At 38.0% G+C, this 25,336-nt stretch overlaps 1 protein-coding gene across 1 annotated transcript in view; it reads right to left on the bottom strand.

Annotated features, from left to right (window-relative positions):
- SYNE1 (spectrin repeat containing nuclear envelope protein 1) overlaps positions 1-25,336 on the bottom strand; it is a 471,658-nt gene that overhangs the window by 282,338 nt on the left and 163,984 nt on the right. Inside the window, exons 24-37 of the mRNA XM_081530296.1 lie at positions 24,850-24,984; positions 21,600-21,758; positions 21,211-21,419; positions 20,105-20,213; positions 17,872-18,036; positions 16,135-16,302; positions 14,518-14,688; positions 13,555-13,695; positions 9,610-9,770; positions 7,532-7,682; positions 4,157-4,384; positions 3,674-3,772; positions 1,629-1,816; positions 1,106-1,229 (exon numbers count right to left, since the gene is read on the bottom strand). Of these exons, the coding sequence (XP_081386422.1) occupies positions 1,106-1,229; positions 1,629-1,816; positions 3,674-3,772; positions 4,157-4,384; positions 7,532-7,682; positions 9,610-9,770; positions 13,555-13,695; positions 14,518-14,688; positions 16,135-16,302; positions 17,872-18,036; positions 20,105-20,213; positions 21,211-21,419; positions 21,600-21,758; positions 24,850-24,984 (2,208 nt within the window). The remainder of the gene's footprint in view (positions 1-1,105; positions 1,230-1,628; positions 1,817-3,673; positions 3,773-4,156; positions 4,385-7,531; positions 7,683-9,609; positions 9,771-13,554; positions 13,696-14,517; positions 14,689-16,134; positions 16,303-17,871; positions 18,037-20,104; positions 20,214-21,210; positions 21,420-21,599; positions 21,759-24,849; positions 24,985-25,336) is intronic.

Raw genomic sequence — 25,336 nt, forward strand, 5'->3', positions numbered from 1 at the left:
GCGGATTACACAGACAGGACAGTTAACGGAGACTTCTGAGCAGGGACTTTTGGGGAGATTAATGCAGAACTATTGCATTAATAAACTGTGTTTAATAAACTAGAAAGTCAGGAGAACCAAGAGCATGGGAAACCCTTAAAGTCAAAGTAGGAGAACATCTGAAGTTGGGGGAACAGGACCAGAAGCTACAGACGTGCACTGATGGAGTTTTTAGAGAAGAAATTATGAAAAGTAAAAGAATCCATTTTCCTCTTAAGTGTTTTATAAAAGAGGAAGGGACAAAGTTGGGGTGCAAATCTGTTACACAATAAATCTCTTTGTTGAAGCAATTTTGCTTGTCGACTTTTCTGGCACAGATAGCACTTAAAGCAAGTGATTTATCTCCAGAAATCAGTAGCATTGTCTGTAGTTTCAATAATACTGAGAGATTCTTTAAAGTTTAAAAAGTTGGCTTCTTAAAGGATGTAATAAGCTAGAATTCTTTGTCTTTCTACCTCCTGTACTTTGCTTATTCACTTTTTGGTGTCTTGCTTGAAAATAATCACTATTGTGACTACTTTCTACATTGTATTCCTTCTTTTTTTTGTTGTTCAAAAAAATAACTTATCCTAAATTTATAAAAATACAAAAGTAGAAAGAATATAGCTATTACCCAACTTCAAAAACTATTCACTAAGGGATTTCCCTGGCATTCCAGTGGTTAAGACTCTGTGTTTCCATTGCAGGGGGCATGGGTTTGATCCCTGGCTGGGGAACTAAGATCCTACATGGTGTTCAGTGCAGACCAAAAAAAAATAAAATTACTCACTGAGAGTCAACCTTGTTTCATCTATGTTTCTACCCATTTCTCCTTCAACTCCCCTGCCAGATAATTTATATTCAAGTGCCAGACATTATGCTACAGGATTTTCTAGTATATTGTGGAAATTGATCATCACAAAGTTCACCATGACTTTGTCTTTCAGGTCAGGGCTGTTCTTCTCTTCAGGATCACGAAATGAAAACAAGAAGTTAAGTTGGAGAGAGGGTTTGGTTCTTGATTTTGTTTTTACAATGCAACCATGACAAAGAGCATTTCATTCTCCTCACACTTCCTTGAACTTGCCTGTATTGACTGAAGTTCACTCTCCACCTTGACTCTGTCTGCAGAAATGTCCACTTCCGGTGAACTGGCTATAGATTCACACCGCTCTAACCAAGTCAAAAAGGTCGACAGTTCTTTCTCTAGCCTACAGAAAACAGAGATAAGAAACAAAGTCTTGAGAAATTATCATACTTGAAAACTAAAGCTTTCTGAAGTCGGGGAGTTCAACAGTAACCATGATAAATACCACACTGTTGGTTGTCTTTTTCTGGGTGTGAAAGTCCAAAAACCCCTCTTTTTGTATTTGCATATGAACTTGCCCATGTGCTTAGATCTGTGCCGTGTGTAAAGACAGACACGCATCCTTTCCACAATTAGGGGACTTCATCTTATAGCAAAGATTGGTGTCTTCCCATGGCAGGCACATGAGTTGAGGAGTTTTACGTGTGGGATGATCGCCTCTCATTCCTCAACGTTCAGAATTTTCCACTAAAGAGTAGCTATTGATACCCTGGCTGCCAGTGGGAGAAGAAACACTGCTCACCTCTGCCAGCGGGCCAGCAGGTTCTCCAGCTCCATCTGTCTCTCCTTCGCCCGACCCAGCAAACTCTCATAGCTCCGCTGCACGGTTGCAGCCTCCTGGATGCAGGAGTCTCTGTTGGATACCTTCCGGGCGCTGGCTGACAGGGCAGCCACCGTGCTGGTCAGCGATTCCAGGGTCTGACAGAGATCCTGACGCGAGGGCCAAAGAGTGCCATGAAGTCCCAGCATCAAGGAAGGAGACCCACATTTTCCCTTGAGACCAGTTATCACCAAACATTTCCTCAATGTCACAATAAACAGTTGTGGTACTAAAAATGTCTCTGTGTATGATTTTCAGCAAGACAGAGTGACAATTACTTCATAAACGCAGACGTCAAAGATGAGAGCGGAAACTATTTCACAAATAAGAAATTGTCCCTGCCTATTGGAATAATTTCAATTTTCCCTTAAGGATTCAGGTAATATGTGAAAATTGTTATTCATGTTATAGCAAATGTTTTTTAAAAAAGCTATTCCTGATTTACAAGAGCTACATGAAACATGCTATAATTTTATTTAAAAATATCTATGGGAAGTTATGACTGACATAGCTGATGTCAAAAATCCATGATAATAACAATTAGAGTACCTGAGAATGTGACAGGCACATTAGGTGCATTAACTCGTTTACTCTTCATAAGAAGAGTAAATTTGTTCTTCATAAAAACCCTAAGAGGTATGCTCTTTCATTAGCCCCCATTTTATAGGTGAAAAAGTCAAGACAGAGAAAAATAACTTAGTTTAGGAAATCCAAATGTTAAAAAAAAAAATGCATTATTCTCTCTGGTCCTCAACTGTTAATTTAGTTGTCTATTAAAACAATTCCATCAAATCTAATTTTCCTACTTTTCCTCATTTAGGGGTTATTTCTTAAAAAATTGTATAAGTAACAAAATAATGCATTTCTTACCATGAAAATTCAAATGGTATAAATTCCACTTGCCCTTCCAGTTGTGCTTTTGTCAATTGTTTGTTATTACTGCATCCCCTTCTCTGCATTTATATATACGTTTTCATGCATGCACACATGATAAGGATTATATGTATATATATATGTACTACATATATATACACACACACAACAAATATATATTTGTTGGACATGAATTTGAGCAAAGTCTGGGAGACAGTGAAGGACAGAGGAGCCTGAGGTGCTGCAGTCCATGAGGTCGCAAAGAGTCAGACGTGACTTAGCGACTGAACAACAACAGCATATTTTGTGTATTAATTAACCCACTGCTTTTGAGTATTTCTTTGTCCATGTTCCCTTGCTTTGCTTCTTCCTCTAAATTCTGCCAGAAGCATCTGTTGCTTTGCAACACATCTCACAGTGGTTGGGATTCCCCGGTGGCTCAGACTGTAAAGAGTCTGCCTGTAATGCAGGAGACCCAGGATTGATCCCTGGGTCGGGAAGATTCCCCTGGAGAAGGAAATGGCAACCCACTCCAGTATTCTTGCCTGGGAAATCCCATGAATGGAGGAATCTGGAAGGCTATAGTCCATAGGGTCGCAAAGAGTCGGACATGACTGAGCGACTTCACTTTCACAGTGGTTACCAGTTCAGGGACCAGACCAAAAAAGCTAGCCTCTGAGGAAAAGATCATTGAGTACATAGTCTTTGCACATCTGAGTGTAGTGGGTTAAAATCTGAAATCTGCTATGCAAATATATGCCTATTTTCCCGCACATTTCATTTTTTATAATGTTGGCAAGAGGTAACAGGATTTATTAAAGCTATAAATCTGAAAGAGCTACATGTTTTAATTATGAGAAAAATATATCTTAAATGACTACTTTTTAATAAACATTTTTAATGAAAACTTCTTTGTATAGTTATATTTCTTGTGGTATATGAAGTGAATATATTTAATCATATTATTCTTCAAGTAACATACAATTTTTTTTCAAATTTAACTGTCATAGAAATATTTGCTGTTTCCTTTTCAAAGAGGAATCATCACATCTCTGAGCAGATAAATAAGAAGAAATGTTGAAACATGCTATTACCATATGTTCTTGGAGAACTTTGTATGTTTCTGTAGCTGAAGAACATATTTTAACTGGATCAGCAAGTTTATCTTCAAATTCAGACACAGACTGCTGGATCTAAAACATTGGTAAAATATGAAAATATGGTGGGGAAGACATACATCAAGGCAGAAAATGTTACTGGGGAAATAGCATGCTTATCTTCTTTTGGATAACTTTTAACATGATGATAAAATAAATTTTTTAAAAAACCCAAAATCAATGTATCCCACTATTTGAAAGAAATGTAATTAACTCATAATATCTTTCTGAACACAATATATAATGACATTTTTATATTCCCCCAAAAAAGGTTACATATAAATTATAAACTCAATCATCATTGACAACTTGGTAAGGAATTGGCAAATTGTGTCTTTTTCCCTCATTCCATTATTTCTGGGTGATTTATAAAATGCAATGTGAAATAGGTAACTTTAGCATGCATGGGCCAATTCTTACCTTTTTAAGATTCTCTTCAAACTTCTGCTGCTGAGATAAATGTCCCAGGATTATTCCTTGCAGACTCTGTGCTTGTTCTCGGAGCTCTTCCCAGTATCTTCTTACTTGTGTTAACTTGGCTTTGATGCGAGCAGATTCTCCAGTGGTAATAAATTGAGCAAAAGACTGAGCTTCTTCTTCTAGTCCTGTAATGCTGCTGATCTTACTTTCTATTTCCTTAATCATGACCTAATATTTAAAACAAGAAAAATGACAAGGTAGGCTGAGCAAGCTTGCCTTCCTGAAATGATATAATCATCTGCAGAGAGAAAGTCAGCAGAATTTTCCTTAACTGGCATTTCAACGTATTCGTACCATTGTAGAGCAGCTACAAACACACAGCTGGGTTTCCCGACCTCGTTTGGGAAGGGTAGGTACACACTGATGCTCGCTGGATGGAGAGTAAGAAATAGCCACCCTGTTTGAAGTGAAGGAAACAGGAACATGTCCCAGGAACTCTTACTGTCTGTTCGAAGATATGGAGAGTTCTCTTCTTATCCTGTGAGTCATGAGTTTTGGCTAACTGGCCTGGGAAGCAGTATGTTCCCAAACTCATAGGAATGTTAATATTGACATTTAATTTTCCTAGAATGTAGTTTAGTTTTTCATATTTTACCAAACTAAAATATTTTCTGACTCTGCTCCTACTTAAACCTAGTCCTCTAAAGTTTACCAACTAATCTTTATGTCAATGACGTCCAAATTCGGAATATATTAAGGTCACTGGCCCCATCCTCAGGGACTCAGACTCACTGAGTCTAGGGTGGGGCCCACTTTGCAGCTGTACAACTTTTGGGGTGATACACTGCTGCTGACCCAGGGAATCCACTCTGGGAATCTCTGCTTTATTCACTAGCTATGGACTTGACAGTCAAGAACCTACAGATTTCTGTTTGGTGCAGGAGGACATTTTTATCTATGAGTCAACACAGGAAAAGTACTGAAAACTGCTAAGAACTGAGCATGTGTGTGTGTGCGTGTGTGTGTGCATATGTGTGTGTGTTGGGGACAGAAGTTTCTTATAAACATAGATGTTTATTTATGTATAAGAGAAAAACTATTTCTCTGAGAAAAAATCCAAACAATTCAATCAAAATAAAGCCAAAAATCCAGACAAGTTTCAGTTCCAAATAATTTAAATAGAAAATATTGTTACCCCAGAAAAATGTATGACTTCTGTCCAGATGAAGCAACAGAGTAAGAAATAACTTCTATCTAGATAAGACAGTCAGCAATAACTGGCATCAGATTAGTGCCAGGGATACATCATTTATTTGTTTGTATTTTTATATTGGTGACTAAAGTGATATAGCTAATGGATGCTTGTTCTTTGAGCATTGATACAATCTTTCTTTGTTTTGCTGTCTTTTAAGATGATTTTTCTGGAAAAGTTACTCAAAAATTCAACAAATATATTTTGAGTTTTTTATGTGCTAATAGTTGTACCAGGCTCTTCCAACACCTCAGTGAAATAATCTTAGTTCAGATCAAAAGTTTTAGTTTTCAGCATAATACATGCCATTAACAAATTCATAGATGCTAACTATATAATTATATTGCTGGGTTGTGGCAGAAAAAATTCCAGTGCAAGAAGAGAAGATGAAAGATGAACTCAGTAAATGTTCTTATCATTTTTGAGTTATCAATGAGGGATGAATAAGAAATTAGTCAATCTGGAACAGCATCTAATAAAGAACAAAAATGAGATTATAGATATCTTCATGGTAACATGCAAATGTGTTATTAATTTTAATCCTAAAACTGTTTTAAAGTGAAAATACTATGACAAGTGTTAACATATTCTGAATATTTCCTATAACCCAGTCTTCTGTTTGGAATAGAACATGAACTTACGAGCCCCAATTCCACTGTACAATGAATTCAACTCTATCTTTGCTTATTTCTAGCAAATATATATTTTCCTGTTATTTGTATTCATTTTTAGATAGTTTTCAAAGTGCCATATCAGAATATTAAAATGTATTTCTAGCTTGATGGCATGGCAATCCACAACTGAATGCTTATACACTTAAAAATAAAATACATGATTATTTTATTTCTTAAAGAGTAACAATGTGGTACTTTTGATTACTGATGTATTTCAGAAGTTGTGGAATTAAGGTTTAAAAAACAGAAAAGTGAATTTAGAGAAAGGATAAACAAGTTAAAAGGGTTTATGTCAAAGTTTTTTGAAAGAAAAAATTGAGATGAAACTATTTAAATGGACTATTGTTTGTTTTCTTAGAATTTAGTGGAAATGATTAAATGGCAACCTTACAAAGTTTTAAAAATTAAACATATTTCTTGGATATTCCTTAATGGCTGGGTATCTATTTTTCCTAGTGTATCACACAGGACATAAGCTAGACTGCAGACACCAAACTCCGTGTACCTTTGACTGCAGAAGAAGTTTGATAGGCAATCTGTCCAGCATGTAATCTTAGCTAAACCATATTGCACCTCCCACCGTGCACATGGCAATGACTTCTTCTGAGTCATAATGTGAAACGTTCCCTCACCTTGTTATTCATTTTACTGTATTTAATAGAATGAAATGGCAGAGGGTTTTCCCATTCCAAGAAAAATGAGCTGAGACAGAAAAAGAAGTGGCTGGAGTTTGAAAATGTGTTGTGTAAAAATAGCACAGAAGAAAGAGAAATGAACACTCAGAATTCATTTCTTTCAGCTCATTTTTTCTTGGTAAGCTATTTGAATGAAGTGAATGGTGATAGTCTATACACGTGGTTATCTGAGAACTGTGGGCTAGCATATCAGAACATCTCGGTCCAGAACTGTGGGATAGCATATCAGAACATCTTGGTCCATGACCCCAAAGGCGTCATAAATGTCAGTATTAAAGCAATGGAATCTGATTGCTTCACCTAAAGAGAGCAATTTCATGAACGCTTCTTTGTGGTTGGTGAGGGTAAATGCTACTAATACTTAAGCTAGACATTTAGACTAGTTTTTACAAAGTAAGGTTGTAGATGATGAATATATTTCATGGCATACAAATCCATCAACAGGGGACTCTAATGGCGCTAATTCAAAATCAAGGAAAAGAATAACGTAACCATAAAAACATTTTAATAATATTGCACACAAGAATGACTTTGAATGCATAAGTCAGTCAGTATTAATACATAATTCCATCTATTAAGCGTTGCCCAGTATCAGTAAAGACCTCTTAGCTCAGCATTTTGTGTGAATTTAATTTTAATAGAGTCACATAGCAATGAAAGATTTGTCCTGGGGTCAGATAGCATTTGATGAAATGTAAGATAGGTGATCTTAAAGCTAGAGATGGATTATAAATGTAACTTGTGAGCAGGTCACCTTAATTTGGTTGATTTGTGTGTCCATGGCAGATGATGACGTCTCCAAGGCATTGAGTTCTTTTTCTTTTTCAGTTATCCAGACGGACAGGGTCTCAAAGTTAGTGCCAAAATGATCCCACTTGTTTTTCACCATTTCCATGGTTTTAATACTAAAATTAACCAAATTAAGTAAATAAAATGCAGTATTTTAATAGAGAAAAATACATCACCAAGTGAAAGGATAGTGAAGACATTTGTGACCACATCGAAGCTGAAACTATTAGAACAGAGTAAAAAATGCACCTTGATCTGAATTAGTCAGTCCTCAAGTCTTCCTGTCTCCTCTGAGAATGAGGTAGCACTACTCTATATTATGAACAGAACTGTGCTTTGAAGAAAATATGGCTGGGTTCAAAGGGTTTGAATCCAGGTATAATCTAGTTCAACACTGCACGTGACCAGTAGTTGCCAAGGCTTATTTTAGTAAACTGTCCGCCTTGATTACAGAGCACATAACATTTTTAACAATCCCACTTTTGTCAACATGGTCCTTTTGCTCTTAGAGGAGAGATGTTTAGTGATGCTTTATACTCAAAGATCTTTCTAAAATACATCTCTATGAATCAAGATAGAGCTTGTAGTCTGAATCCCATGCTGTCATGCAGGAACTGTTTCTATTATTAGAGTGAAGCCTGCAATCTATTATCTATCACAATTTCAGCTATTCTTAGAGTCTAGATGATCTTGATTCCAAAAGACTTGATAATTCTTGTACATGAGCACCCTAACTGCTTTTAGACAACTTGGGCTTTATTTGTAATAAATCTAGTGAATAAAATTTCAGCTATAGGTTCCCAGTTTGTATTAATTATGTATACATAACCAAGTGGTAGTTATACACATCTAAGCAAGAGATTATGGCTTTCAGTTTAGAAAAAGACTAGGAAACTAAGAGGATATCATTGAACTATTAAGTCCTTGGGTTAAAAAAAAGAATTTCCCTGTTTACCAAAAGGCACTTGAAGACACCAAGGAAAATACAATGGCATCAATGATTGTCAAATTCAATAATATTGCAATCTCAAATGTATACCCTGGATATACCTATGCTCTCATCAGCACAGGTAATGCAAGCTATATTATATTGCAACTTTTTAATGAAATACAGATTCAAAAGGATATTTCTAATATAGATAGATGTAGCTTCCTTTCTAATAAACTGTTTTACTATTTCTACCCAATAGATAATATTTAAAGTTTTAAGTTATAATTTGTTTTAAATAAATTATTTAACAAATTTTAAAGTTTAGATAAATGTACAACATTAATTTTAAGATATTCATAGTATTAAAGACAAATTTTGCATTTTAAAGCCCATCTTAGAAATTATGCCCTATACCTTAAAAACAATACATGTAGGTGATATGCCACTAAATAACCTTTCAAATAGAACTGTTAAGCCATATTGTTTTGATTATTGGCCATATGTTTATCCCCTCCAAATTTGTGTGTGTGTCTGTTTTGTACATAACAGGATACCACAGGCCAAACCATAATTTCTTTCTTTTTAGATATTTAAACATTAAATGTTTAAAAATAAAATATATTTTTGAAGTTAATTTTTGGAACTAGTATACAATCAGTGACAATTTGAATATTGAGGCACTGTAAGTAAGCTCTGTGAGCTCCTTGGAGTTGGAGATGCTTGGTCTATGTGTTTAGACCTAGAATCTACACAACCAAAAATCTACCCTTCCCTCTAACTGGTGACAGCAGAATAACACAGTAAAAAAATTATTTTAAATATTGGTTCTTTTTTGAGATTCTCCTTCCCAGTGTATGAGGGCCACTTGAATTTTATAGATATGGCTTTCTCATGAACAGACTCAGTTTACAGTGCAAAAACCACGTCCCTCGCTTATAGATGTTGGATTCTCTATTGCCGATGCTTTCTTTTGAACTGGAAGTTGCTTCCTCAAAACATGCTGAAATACACAAACACTTTGATTTTAAAAGAATGTTTTGAATACAATATACAGGAAAGAGCGTTATGAAACAATCTCAGAGAAGAAAGTCTAGGACTTGTCAAGCACATACTCTTCTTCAAGGGTGTCTTCTAATTTTTTAACTTGCTCCTTGATTGACTTGGCCTGCTGCTGAAGCAGCTGCTTATTCTTGGGCCCAAGTGGGATCTCTGAAGCTTCCTTCACAAGATTCTCAGCCTGGACTGCAATACCTTCTGTTCGTTTAGAAAACTCCTAAAAAAAGATATTATAATTGTAAAGGCAGCCTCTTCTGTTAAACTCTGCCCTCAAATAAACTGAACATACAGCCTCACCAGAATAGATGGAGAGATGAATAGATAGATTCAAACATGTATGAATACTGGCATATGATACTTTTAGCAATAAAATGGACATTTTCATTATGGCCAAAATAGACACTTTGTTAAATTATTTTCCTTTTATATAAGTGAAACCACAACCGGACCTTCATAGTTAGAGAACTACTTTCATATTTTATCCAACAATTCCCCAAAAAACGTTGACTCAATGGTCACCTGGTTTGTGTCTACTGTTTAAAATTCTTAGCTGCATGATAATAATTAACTTGTGCATGCCTATATCACCTTATTGCAGGCTAGTTAGGCAGTGGTCAACAGTGATTGCTTTTTTTTTCAGTCATAAAGATAACAGACTTCTAGACCAGTGCCTATAAATACTTGTTTACTTAATTGAAGGATATTTTGGTGACTACAGAGTATCATTGATCTTTAAAGAAACATTTTGTTAACTAGCTTTCTGAAAAGAGGTATAAACTGATCTTGATGCTGTTAAATCTTATCCACCATATATCCATATACTACACAAGGGAAAGAAGAAAAATTTTGAACCAGTCAAACCTGAACTAGGATTCTGGATTTGATAATTACTAGTTGTTTGACTTTGGCAAATAATTTTTCAGGCTCTTTTATATAAAATACAGATAGTAAAACTGTTCTCACTAAGGTCACTGTTAGTATTTCACTATTAATTTCATTTTTAAGTACCTGACACTCTGACAGGTACCTATTATCATTTTTTTAATGTCCATCACATAAGGTTGAGGACAAAATCATTTATGAAGTTCACACACTGATTTTCAATAATAGTGAACTGCTGCTGCTACTGCTAAGTCACCTCAGTCATGTCCGACTCTGTGTGACCCCACAGACGGCAGCCCACCAGGCTCCCTCGTCCCTGGGATTCTCCAGGCAGGAACACTGGAGTGGGTTGCCATTTCCTTCTCCAATGCATGAAAGTGAAAAGTGAAAGTGAAGTCACTCAGTCGTGTCCGACTCTTAGCTACCCCATGGACTGCAGCCTACCAGGCTCCTCCATCCATGGGATTTTCCAGGCAAGAGTACTGGAGTGGGATGCCATTGCCTTCTCCAAATAGTGAACTACCTTAATTCAAAAATTAACTTAATATATTTGAGGTATAAGTAAATTTTAGTTGTCTCAATTTTGCCAGGTAAATCTATTGAATACTGAATTAGGAAAGGTAAACCCAGAGACAATTTTGAGTAACTTAGCATCTCATTTCTGATATAATCCAGAGAAAGTTTACATTTTGATCATAAACTCCTCTCTCTTAAGTAGGTAATGTAAATGATTTTGAAAAATCAAACTTCTGATAGCTGCTTTTTCTTACATAGCATCTCTCAGAATTATTACATAATGCAATATAAGATAGTCACTACATAATACTATTGCATCTTCATGTTTGAAAGATTTAACGTCCTCATAGAAATTATTAACATTACTTCAGAGAAGTACCCTGCAATTTGAAAGAACAAAAGATCAGTAAGTACAGCTTCCTTACGGCAGAGAGATTTATAATATCCTAAAATACAGTATGTATTGTCACAACATTAAATTCTGTGGTTATAAGTATCTATTAAATTATTAAATGCTATCACTATATGTGAACTCAGAGTCATTGCAGATTCAACTGTGAAACTGTGAATAAGAGCAGAATCCCATGACTAAAATCAGAAGTGTAAAATAGGGTTTTTTCCCCCTAGTGTTTTTCAGAACCCAGAAAAAATGGAGAAAGCAGAGTTATGTTTGAAAATGCTTATATACATTCCAAAGAATTGATGCTTTCAACTTGTGGTGCTGAAGACTTTTGAGAGTCCCTTGGGCTAAAAGGAGATCAAACCAGTCAATCCTAAAGGAAATCAACTCTGAATATTCATTGGAAGGACTGATGCTGAAGCTGAAGCTCCAATATTTTGGCCACCTGATGCAAAGAGCTGACTCACTGGAAAAGACCGTGATGTTGGGAAAGATTGAAGGCAAAAGGAGAAGAGAGTGGCAAAGGATGAGATGGTTAGACAGCATCATGAACTCAGGAGACATGAATGTGAGCAAATTCCGGGAGACAGTAAAGGACAGAGGAGACTGGCATGCTTCAGTCCATGGGGTTTCAAAGAGTCAGATAGGACTTAGCAACTGAACAACAACAAAAATACACATTCAATCTAAAAGCATTTTATGGGAGCTACATATGGGGAAAACACAATGCAGAGGAATCCGAAGAACAGAATGATGCTGATAAAAACTAAATTAAATCAAACTAGAATACTATTATAAGGCTTTATCTCCAAATCCTAAGACGACATGAGTGGTGGCAAGAAGCAGCAGGAGAGAATGGATTCTGACATCAGCTAGGTCTTCAGCCATATAACTCTAAGGTGTTTGAGCCACGTAACTCTGAATTCCTATTTCCTCATCAGTAAAATCTTATTATGAAGACTAAACATGATATCATTATAAACACACAGTGGCAGACAGAAAACCCTCAAGTTCCTCAGTATAGCCACTCAAGGATTACAACAGGCATGAAAGCTGTATTAACAATAAGTAAACAAAGAAATAGAGAACAATTATTCCAGATGTCATACGCTTGTGCAGCAGCATATATAAACAACCAGTAAAGTAGCTCAGTTTTTTTAATGAAAATATAATACAGTTATATATGAGGTTATGGGCTCTAGACACAGAGCACTTGAGTTTAAATCTCAGCCTCACCAATTAGTAATTACAAGATCTAGGATAAATTCAGTAACAATTGTATACCCTATATCTTCTCATTCATACATGATTAATAACGGTACCTATCTCTAAGGACTGTTTTGGTGATTAAAGAAAATGTTAGCCATCAACTAATTAGATCAGCAAATAGCATATGTGACTTGTTCATCTTCCTCTACTAACAGGTAATCCAATTTGCTGTCTCACTACCATTATCTCTGCCAGGCTGAGAACCTTGGGTATCATCCTCTCTTCCTTCATTCTGTCCCTTTTACATCTGTCCTTATATATCCTTTTCCATCCTCATTACCCTAATTCATGTTCCTATTCATGTACACAAGCAATAAATGACTTTATAATTAGAACCCATGACTCCAGACTTCTACCCTTTCAAAGTTCTACACCAGCTGAAAAACTCATCTCCCTAAAGTACAGCTCTTCTGGTCGTGTGACTCTCTTTCTTACAAACCTTTAAGGGTAGAGAGTAATGCTAGAGACCTTCAAGAGTCTTTGTGATGTAGTCCAAATTTCCTTTAAAACTTCACTTCCCTGTTTCTGCTTTATAACAGCGAATTCCCATTTCTCACACTGTAATACTTCATGGCGTTTCCTGTTACAGGAATGCTGGTTTTCTGCCCCAAACTCTGCTTCTCTGTGTCTTCTTTGCCTTCAAAGTTCAGTTAAAAATATCACTGCCTTCAGAAAGAGGTTTTAGAACTTTCTCCATCTACTAGGAAACCAATCATTTCCCACTTTAATGAAAACTTGCTCTTATATCTTGATGTTGACATCTTATTTATCTTTTCGTTCCCCAGAGTGACTTGACCAATGTATTGAAGAGTGAACCATAAACAATAAAAATTGACTAAATGAATAATTACAATAATTAATGACATGATGAAGTAGAAACAGCTTTTCATGGGAATTAAGAGTACCAAAGGACTATATGGTCTTGCCAATATACCTTTGTCTGTTCCAGTTCTGAAGATAAGCTTTCCAAACTGCTAAAACTCAAGAAGCGTTCATGGCTGGAACCTGTTTGAAAAAGGTATCTGACCACTGTCTCTTTGTTTGTTTCAAATCTCTCCCATTTTCTTAATGTGACCTGAATTTGAAAAAACAAACAACATATCACATTATGAATTATCAAAATACCTCACAAAATACTGTCACATGTTCATTCATTTGTTAGGCTGTGAATTTCCAGTTAACTCTCAGTTCCAATGTCAAACAACTACACTGACTAAAGATCATCCTTACATCTTCTATAAGAATTTCCCTTTTTGAGTCTCAGTTCACCGACAAAAAGAGGATATGTGGCCTAGGACTCGAAATTTTCTATCTGCTACAAAGTTCTATGAATCTAAGGATATTACTTAACTGTAGGTATGGGACAAAGGAAAGAAACCCTTCAATGTGTCTCAAGAAAATAAAGGATAAAAGGGAAGATAAGAGAAGGGAGAGACAGAAGGAAGAAGGGAAAGAGAGAGACACGGGAAGAGGAGTGGGCAGTCAGTAGGTGGAAATAAAAATCCAGGAACACATTAACTTGAATGTGTTAAGGGCACAGTAAACCATAAAGATGTGACTGTTGGACTGTCCAGAAAAGTGAAATTATCCAGCAGCACATTTCTGGATTCAGACAAGAGTGGATTCAAACCCTAGTTTTACTATTGATTGCTACCCTGTGATTTCAGGGAAAATCCTCAAACTCTCATTTTTAAGCATCCACTCTTGGAAAATGTGCTAATTACTGTACCCATCTCACAAAGCTGATTCTATGATTAAAAGCGATCACTCATGGAAGTGTTTAACAGAACGTTGGCACCTCAGAGGCAGGAAAAATAAATGTTTGCTCCCGCTAGTAGGAGAGGTAATTGTGACTCGGAAGTTAATGCAGCCTATGATGTAACTTCCGATCTCCTACCTGGATGCGGCGCTCCTGTTTCTCCCGACTGTGCTCCACACTGTCTAGGGTGCTCTCCAGCTTCCGCAGCTCCTCTTGGACTCGCCCAGGCAGCCCACCTTCTCCCTGCTGAGCCTGCGAAATCTGCTGCTGCACATCCTTCTTCTTTGCATTGATCCTCTTTGTCTTTTGCTGGAAGCATTTGTTTAACAGATGGATAGAAATGTTAACTCTCTTAAGCAACTAAGTAGGGACATAAACACCTACGGTATAATGGAGGTACAGAAAGGTAAAATCTCCTGAGCAGGGACCTAAACTGCATTTTAAACTTAAGATGGATAGTTAAGATGGTAATGAAGGCTTTGTGATAGTCAAAGATAGGCATTATTTATAAATATTTTATGTTTTTTAATGGGAAACAACATAATTAATTTGGCCTGAGTGTTTTAATTGTGTGCAGATTTAGACAACATGTAATATTTTGTGTAATACCCCAGATGGAATCTGGCAAAACTCTTCATTTGACATAATTCTCCTTGAAGAACTATATTCTGCCTAAACACACAAAGCCCCAGTTTCAATTTTTAAAAATCAATCGTGCTGTAATAATGCTAATGTGAAGAGATTTAAGTCCAGGGTATATTCAGAATTATTAATATGCTAAGATATCTGAGGAAAGGTGTACTTTAAATAAATATTTTATTGAAGTATGATGTACAAACAAAAATGGTACACAAATCTCAAAATACAACTTATGGATTTTCACAAAGTAAACACACCATATAAACAAGCAGTTGGGTCAAGAAATGAAGAGTTTTAATATTAATATATTCCTGTGAATATCTATAATTTCATATTTCCCTGATTTAAAGTAAACTGAAACCCAAATAACACCTTTACCAGTGATTGAGAACAATATAGCACTAAGCATTTTTTTGAAGTCTAAATGGCTGCTCTTTTACACCTACTTGAATGTAACTTCCATTTGATGTATTTTTACATAGACAATTACTTAACATTTTCCTATATATTACGTTAGCTAAAATTCTGCCACTAGATTAATTTGAATCATACTTTCACTTCTGTTGAATTTGACAAGTAAAGCTGATTAAAATTAATTATCAGTATATGTACCAGACCTTCTTTAGTTCCAGTTTTAATCCTTTATGGGAGCACACTCTGTAGAAAGGACTGGTACTTTATCTTAGTTATAATTTCCCAAACCAGGATGTATTAAAGGTGTAAATTGAAGATCAAAGATTATAACATAATAAAAGAATAGTCATCTCAAATATGAGATAGTTTGTTTATGCTTTCCTTCTCTATTAAGAAAAGGATAATTTAGTGTTTTATGAAGGTTTTCGTAGCTAAATCAATTTTCCTTCCACAATATTCCTTGAACATTTTGGTATCATCAAATCACGCTGGCTAAGAATTTTTCCTGCAAGATATTCTGAAATATTTAATATTTAATGAAGAGAACAGAGGTGCCAAGTTGTTTTAACTATTCACCTGAGTTCCTTCCCAAGCTCCCCATCTTCCCTGCTCAAGTCAGTAGAGAGCCTTACTCTTCATCTGTCTGGTACTCAGTAACTAATTGACTTTGCATAAATGCCCTAGAGTAAAGAGGCATTCTACCTGGTGATGAAGGAGTAGTTGTTGTGCTTCAAACAAATTTTCAGTGTCCAAGATCTTCTCCGCTTCTTCCTGGACTTCTTTAGAGCCAGCGATTAACTCTTCCAGGGAACTTTTGACTATTTCTTTGTACTGGACACAGTCTCCAAAGTTGCTCAACATCTTTTCAACCTAGATTTTCATGAAAAATCAATCAAACTGTTAGATTAGGAACATCTATAGAGAATTTCAGGTCTTTCAGAATCAGGGAACTATAAGTCATCCAAGTGATTATTTTTTCTATGCAGGTTTATAAATGATTTCAAGAAATCCTGATAACTATTTGCTGTACTTTACATTCTTACATTATCTTACCAAATACAAAGTCATCAGATTCATAGGACAACTTGGTCAGTAAAAATATTCTTGCTAAGGGTAAATGTGGCCTTGTGCGTGCATGCTAAGATGCTTCGGTCATGTCCAACTCTTTGTGACCTGATGGACTGTACTCTGCCATGCTCCACTGTACATGGGATTTTCCAGGGAAGAATACTGAAGTGGGTTGCCATGCCCTCCTCCAGGGAATCTCCCTGACTCAGGGATCAAATCTGCATCTCCCGAAGCTTCTGCATTGCTGGTGGATTCTTTACCACTGAGCCACCAGGGAAGCCAAATGGAGCCTTACTAGAAATGAAACAGATGGTCTTGTATAGTATACAAAGGACTATAAACATTGAAATGTATGTAAAGAAGTTTAAAGTGAGTAGATCTTGCCTAAAAGAGATTTTACTAGCCTGCTGGCTCAATGTGAACATGTTGCTATTATTAGCTATCAGTTATTTGGGCTTCCCAGGTGGCTCAGTGGTAAAGAATCCTCCTGCCAATGCAGGAGATGCAAGGGATGCAGTTTCAATCCCTGGGACAAGAAAATCCCTTGGAGTAGGAAATGGCAACCTACTCAAGTATTCTTGTCTGGAAAATTCCCTGGACAGAGGAGCCTGGCGGGCTGCAGTCCATGGGGTCACAAAGAGTCGGAGATGACTGAGCGCAGATCAGTTATTTACTCTGTTCCAGGCACTGTACAAGCTTCCCTTGTGGCTCAGCTGGTAAGGAATCCGCCTGCAATCAGGAGACCTGGGTCTGATCCCTGGGTTGGGAAGATCCTCTGGAGAAGGGAAAGGCTACCCAAAACTCCAGTATTCTGGCCTGGAGAATTCCAGGGACTATATAATCCATGGGGTTGCAAAGAGTCGGACATGACTGAGCGACTTTCACTTCACTTCAGGCACTGTACTAAGTGCTTTACATACAATATTGCATTCAATTCTTGAAGTTAAATAACTTTTGGGGTATTTTTAGACATTTTAAGCTCATGGTTATGTAGGAAATGGGGTATCAGAGTTAAACTCTACCAGTGGGCTTGTCTGACTCTCAAACCTGGGTTCTTAACCTCTGTAATTTACCTGAAACTGACCATGAAATAATGCTTCTAGTAAAAGTATGGATTTAGAAGCTTTGCACTTTAAATATAGATGGTGAACTGAACTATTAATAACATATCCAATAATGGCACAGACTACCAAAGCAAAGATTCTGCTTATCTTCCTCACCAATCTTCATATACATAAGTGTCTGTTATAACCATTTGGTTTAAACTATTAATACAGATTTTAAATAAAATTATTTGTTAAACTGAAACCCAAAGGAACTTTCCAGACTCTTTAGCCAGAGCTCTGTTTAGAGAGTGAATAAATAGTTTACCTCTGACAACAAAGTCCCGAGAGCCTTGAAAGAACTAGATAATTTTGCCAGCTCATCTCCTTGCTTTTGGGCTTCATCCTCAGAAGAAACTTCAATCAGAATTTTAAGCCTGGATTTCAGCCAGCTGAGAGTCTCCCCTTTTTTGGTAATACCACTTCTGATCTCCTGGAATGAAAGAACACTTTTGATGAGCAAAATACAACTGTGAATCATAACTTTCCAGCAAGAAAGAACTCAACCTAAGAAGGTTTGTAACACGGAGGTAGAGGAGCCAGACATTCATTCACCAACACAGTGCCTACTTATTTCACTTTTTGTTCACGTCTTTAACCAAAGTCTATGAATGCTAGAAGGAACTGTTTCCCCAATGCCAAAACCCGATGTGTAAAATCAGTGTTCTCTACACCAAAAAATTCCCTCTGTAACTAGATGTCTACATATTTACAGATATTTCCTTGATCACAACAAAGATGCTTCCAAAAGTACTGTAGAATATGTGACACCAGAACTGGGAATTGTAACATTTACTTTTCCACCTTATTTTCTGTGAGCTGGAAGGAACATTGTATTTTTCTGGAAAAAAAAAAATTGACAGAGTCCTTTTTTAAATTAGTGGGTTTCTTTTACTGAAGAATTTACTTGGTGAATATTATTATGGATGCTCTAAAGATTTATGGTGCTAGTGGTAAAGAATCCACTTGCCAGTGCAGGAGACACAACAGATGCAGGTTTGATCCCCGGGTCGGGAAGACTCCCTGGAGTAGGAAATGGCACCCCACTCCAGTATTCTTGCCTGAAAAGTGCCATGGATAGAGAACCCTTGTGGGATATGGTCCATGGGGCCACAGAGTCAGACACAACTGAGCGGCTGAGCACAAAGATCTATTTTAACTTCATTAGCTCATATTTTATGTTTCACTTTGGTTGGTTTTTGGAAGTCAATGCTCCAGCTAGTAAGGTGCACAAACAGGAACTCAGCTCTAATCCAGGAAGAGAAGGCTGACTGGTTAAGACGATACCAGAAAGACCCCAGACATCAGCCCTTGTAGGACTGGGGACAGGAGGAATGGTACCTGGGGCTGCCTCTCCCTCCTGCACCTGCTTTGGGTCGCTGAGAGCTGTGGCCTCTGACTGCTTGTGCTGCTAACAAGAGGGTCTTACAGGGCCAATACCCACAGAGGAAATAGCTGGTTTTAGAAGCAAGTGCTTTCTTCATTCCAACATATGAATTTTTGGTACTGTAACAGCAATCAAGAGCAAATACAGACATCTATCTATTGACAGACATGGTATTGTTGAGTACCTTCAGCATGTCAAGGGATTATAATTTTAATAGGGAAAAATGAAAATCAGAGGATGGGAATAGAAAGGAAATACATTATTAGGGCTTCACTGGTGGCTCAGCAGTAAAGAATCCACCTGCCAATGCAGGAGACTCAGGTTCAATTCCTGGGTAGGAAAGATTCCCTGGAGAAGGAAATGGCAACCCACTCCAGTATTCTTGCCTGGGAAATCTCATGGATATAGAAGCCTGGTGGTTTAAGGTCCACGGGGTTGCAAAAGAGTCAGACATGACTTAGCGACTAAACAACACAACATATTCTCATCAACAACTCTGTGACTTGCAGTGGTTCAAAATACTGAAAGATAAATAACGTTCACAACAGCGTGTGTCTACAAAGCTAACAGCCAAGATAAGAGGGAGAGGGTTGCTGTGTGCCATTCATAGACTGCAAACTGGATTCAGGCCTGAGGTTCTGTCACCCTGGCTGGGTTTATCAGGCTGTACCCATGCTCACATGGACTGATCCAATCCAAGCTGCAAGTGACATAGAAATGATGCTTAGAGACCGTGCCCAATTCCCTCATCTTCTGTAACTCAGGCTTTGAGTGGCTGAAAATGTACAAAAACCTGCAGTATTCTTGTTTTCTATGACTATTCTTGATCTCCTCTGGGTTGTACGCCCATGCATACAATTTTCCTCGCAAGATTCCCCATTAGCTAAAGAGGCATTAGAAGCACCACTGAACATGACTAAATCTCAGAGCTAACAATGATTCCACAGAGAACACCCCTGCAGTTCTCCACAGTAATGGGGGGAGACATTTTAAGAATTTTCAGGAAGTCAATTTTTTTCATAGAAAGAAAACAAGACATCAGTTAGACTGTTGCCATTATTATTTTTTTTTATTAGTTATTTTCTAGTGACAAAAAAAGTGGCCCAGAACTTACCTCCACAGCACGTTTAACTTCTCCTTGATTAGCAGTATCAATGGTCTCATTCTTAATCCCCTTTAACTGGGTCTCCTTTGCAGATATCCAAGAGGAGAACTCAGAAATTCTGAAAATAACACAGGTATTTTCTTATTAAAGGGAGAAAATATCCCCAGGGTTAGAATATATTTTCTATTTTGAATTTATGCATGGAAATTTGATAATCAACTGATGAGAAAATGGGTTCACACATCTCATTCAACTCATTAGCAAACTGATTAACAAATTTCCCGGCAATGGTTCCTTCCACATGAAGCTCAAGGCAGGAGAGGCAGCCCCTGGGCTCCGTCACCTGAACCAAAGGGAAAGCAGAGCAGATGGAGCTCAGCCACAGAGGCGGATGCGTCTCAGAGTCTGGGCACCTGGAAGTGATGAAGGTACACCTGAGGTCTGTCCTCATGTGTCTCCACCAGAGACAGAAACCCAAAGTGGCAGAAGTCCCTTTTGAGGGGACCTGAGGAAATCAGAGAGAAAGAGATTGCCTAATTCTGATTCGAAGAGACAACATCTGGGTCACCTGGAAGCACTGTGCTTCACTCTTGCTTCTGACAGAAAGTGAAAGTGAAAGTCGCTCAGTTGTGTCCGACTCTTCGTGACCCCACGGACTATACAGTCCATGGAATTCTCCAGGCCAGAATACTGGAGTGGGTAGCCTTTCCCTTCTCCAGGGGATCTTCCCAACCCAGGGACCAAACCCAGGTCTCCCACATTGCAGGTGGATTCTCTACCAGCTGAACCACAAGGGAAGCCCAAGAATACTGGAGTGGGTGGCCTATCCCTTCTCCAGGGGAACTTCCGACCCAGGAATCAAAATGGGGTCTCCTGCATTGCAGGTGGATTCTTTACCAGCTGAGCTACCAGGGAAGCCCAGTTTCAGTTTTCTGACTGAAACTCATTCTTTAAATTCAATGAAACATTTTTGTACAAGAGAATGTACACAATCAAACCATCTGATTTTCTTCATTGCGTAAGATGAAACATATTTCATGACTTGTTTTGCAACAATGTCGGAATTAAAGAATTATGAAAGACCATGTCCTTCTCTGGGAGCCCCCCACAGCTACCTGCTCGTGTAGTCCTTCCACTTGTCCGGGTCTCCCACCAGCTTCACGTAGGTACAGTCAATAGCAGCTCTGAGCTCCTTGAGGGTCACGTGACAGGTCTCAGGTGTGTTCCGGACTGCGTCCCGGACTGGAAGTTTCAGACACAGTTCTTCAATGAGCTGTAACCTTTTCTCACAGAGATGATGAGGGCCCTTGTCACTGAAGAAGATCTAGTGAGCAATAAACATTTATATAATCTCTGTGAGAATCCACACAAGACTGCCATATTTTCATGGCCGATCCCCAACTAGTCTAGCAGTATAAAGTAATTAAGCTATTGAGTGTTTTCAGACCCAAACGTAAGCATCAGTTATATACTTGAAGGGACACTGGGACTTCCTGGGACGTACCCTGTGCTCTTTGATGACCTTTTCGCTGCCTTCCTGGGGCACCAGCTGTGTCTCTCGGTCCAGCTCAGCTCTGCACTCTTCCACAGAAGCTAAGAACCTGTTCTTCTCCACTTCAATCTTCAGATGAAGCAAATGATATGGAGCTTCTGCTTGAAGATCCTGCATGCCATAGGAAGAGTCCGGAAAATAGGATACCATTCCTGATCATGTACATTTCCTACTGAAGTGGCAGAAAATATGAGACAGTTCATAGTTCCTCTTCCAGGGGATCTTTCCGATCCAGGGATTGAACCTGTTTCTCTGGCCTTTCCTGCATTGGCAGGCATATTCTTAACCACTGAGCCACCTGGACAGCTTAGCCCAAATGTGACTTAATCCCTTATCATCAGCATTGAGACTCCGTGCTTTGTACTTTTCCAAGTACCAGGACCACAACCAATCTTTTCAGCCTGCTGTGAGTTGGGTATTTCCACGGTGATTATCCTATTTAACTTTTACAATAGCCTTATAGAGTATTAATATTCCTATTTTAAAGATTAGACCCTTGAGGCTCAAGGTTAAGTAGAAAAGCTGGATTTGATTCTAAATCACACACTGATTCCATATACCCTCTCCCTAGCATGTGTCCTTTTAAATTTTGTCAACAGCCCTATGAGGTAGGAAGGACAGATTTTATGCTCACTACACAGGGGTTGGGGGGGTGCTCAAGGAAACCTTATTAGTGAAAAAGCCAGGATTAAGCAGCCCACAGCTCCGACCACCTGCCATGTCCTCTTTTCTTCAGAGCACACACTAAGAAAACAAGCAAGCCAGCACATGAACAATGGCACCCTGACAATGGGAAATTTTTTACATTCTTTGATACAAGTATAAGCTTCATCATTCCCTTTAGTTGTACAATTTATTTTTAGCTTACTTGTCTCCTATGGCATTTAAAAAATTACCTTTAAAATAAAACACTGAAATAACTGATGAGAAAAATGAGTTAAGGCTTTGGAAAGACTAGGACAGATTATATCCCAGAGAGCTGAATGTGTGTGTGTGTGTGTGTGTGTGTGTGTGTGTGTGTGTAAAATAAAATACAGCCTTCAATTATAGTCTCTATTCCATAGTACATTTTTGATAATGTTAAACCTAAAAGACATCTTTAAAAGCTTGGATTTCTTTAAGCATCTTTTTTTAAAAAAAATTCAAATTTAGCAAGTAAAAAGGTATTTCTTTTTTATTTTTATTGAAGCATAACTGATTTACAATGTCAGGTATACAGCAAAGTGATTCAGTTATACATATATATATAAATATATACATACATATATATATTCAGATTATTTTCCCTTATAGGTTATTACAAAATATTGATTATAGTTCCTTGTACTATTCAGCAGGTTCTTGTTGGATATCTATTTTAAAAGGTATTTCTTTAATTGTGTTTTTCTTATGCAAAGGGCTGAATTTTTTAGCCTATGTTACTGAGGTTAGAAAAACAAAATCCAGAAAGTGACACAACCTGATGGAGAGTGTTCCAGCCGCCTATTTTCTGGATCTCACGACTCCTTCAGCTAACGCGTGTGAAATTCACCACTCAGGATTCCCTCAGAGCATCACTCGTGAGTCTGCTGCTAGAGTAGCTTCCTCCAGTCTGCCCCGAGGACGACACCCTCAAAGGGCCCCATCACCTACAGCTGCTTCCACTGACATGCAGATTCTGAAGTCGGCTTCCATGCGACAAGCCCACGCAACACACTCCAGTCACAGAGCCCATGGAACCCGCGTGCCCCTGGCACACCCTCCAGCCTGCTTTCTTCCTCCCTGCCACCCCCAGATCTCTGCTGCTTCTTTAAGGTCCCAGCTCAAAACTAATTACCTGCCTTTTTCTTTCCTGCTGTCCAAGTGGTCCACTTCTCTCTTTCAAAGCTTTCATCAATATATTACTTACACTTTTTGGAACTTATTATATATTGTACTTTTATTATTTTGCAACTAATTATCTCCCTTACTGGACTCTAAGCTCTCTGGGGGAAAGGATTATGCTTTGTTCATCACTGAATCCTTAACCAATAAATTGTTTTCATTTATATGTTTCAGATCATAACAAGCTAAACCAGATAGCAAAATCCTTGAAAACCTCAAACATATAGGTGTATATATATATATATGTATATACCTATACATATCCGTATTTACCTATCTATATATGTATATATAGTACATAATTGCATACTTTATATACAAATATATATAATATATAGGACTTCACTGGTGGCTCAGATGGTAAAGAATCTGCCTGCAATGCAGGAGACCTGGGTTCTATCCCTGGGTCAGGAAGATCCCCTGGAGAAGGAAGTGGCTACCCACTCCAGTATTCTTGCCTGGAGAATTCCATGGACAGAGGAGCCTAGTGGGCTACAGTCCATGGGGTCACAAAGAGTCAGACACGAGTGAGCAACTAAACACTTTTATACTTTCATACATAATATATATATATGATGCTTTCATATGTATTCATATGAAATATGAATACAGAATATATATTTCATATATTTGATGTATTTCATACATCATGCCACTGAGATTATAAGAAACATTTCTTGTCATTTCAATAGCATACCTAACATAACTAAGATGGGAAGAGTTTATGAAATGCCGCTGAAAAAGTTAAGTGCCTTGATGTTCCCATCCCCAAAAATAATCAGGAAAAGAAAGCATACTCTTAAGTAATATAATGAAATTGACACTACTTAAAAAAAATAGGAAAAGCAGGACTTCCCTGGTGGTCCAGTGGTTAAAGACTTGGCCTGCCAATGCAGAGGGTATGGATTCAATCCCTGGTCCAGATGATCCCCTGTGCCACTAGGCAACTAAGCTCATATGCCACAATTACCAAGCTAGAGTGCCCGAGTGCCTGAGCACTGCAACAAGAGAAGCCGCTGCAGTGAGAAGCCCGTGTGCTGCCGACTAGAGAGTAGCCCCTGCTCACCGCAACTTGAGAAAGCCCACAATCAGCGAAGAAGATCCAGTGTAACCTCACGTAAAATAAATTAAAAAAAAAATCTTTAAGAAGACAGGAAAAGCAAAATTCTATCATATTTTATCCTGTTTTATTCAAGTTCCACTTTTTCAATGGGAAAAGTATGAAAAACTGTGATAACTTTCCCTGGTTTCTAAATTTCTCTGACCATGGAACTCTCACACCCTCATGTTCTCTCCCCTCATCCATGACACACGACCTTCCCGTGTGGTCCTGACTCACCTTCCACTGTTTGTGGAGCTTTCTGACGGCTTCCTGCAGGCCCCGCTGCTCCTGCTCAGGGAGAATGTCAGTGAGCTCGTCACACGCTTTCAGGAAAGCATTGAGCACCCTCTGGTCCAGCTGACTGAAAAACTCCTGGCATGGAGAAGGGGGAGAGTGGTCATGAGTGTCAGGCAGAATAAAAGGCAGCATCAGACACCAGACAGTGAGGTAGTCACGCCTCGAAACAAGCCTCTTAGCCAGCTGCTGCCCTCCTCAAACCTTCCGGGTGACTACCATTTTGTTTTCAGGAACGAACTATAATTATCCACAGTGATGAATCAGAAGCCATTGAATCTGAAATTCAACTAGGACTTTTTTATTTTTTAGAAAAAAAGTCTTTGCAGTTTTCAAGTTTGATAGAATATTCTAGAGAGCCAATGGGAGATCCTAAAAACTTGATCCCACAGGGACAGAGTTTTAGTTCCTCTTTGGTGAAAGTCAGAAG

Source organism: Giraffa tippelskirchi, chromosome 9 (assembly GCF_054371585.1).
Source record: "Giraffa tippelskirchi isolate mGirTip1 chromosome 9, T2T-mGirTip1v1.2.pri, whole genome shotgun sequence".
Lineage (NCBI taxonomy): Eukaryota > Metazoa > Chordata > Mammalia > Artiodactyla > Giraffidae > Giraffa > Giraffa tippelskirchi.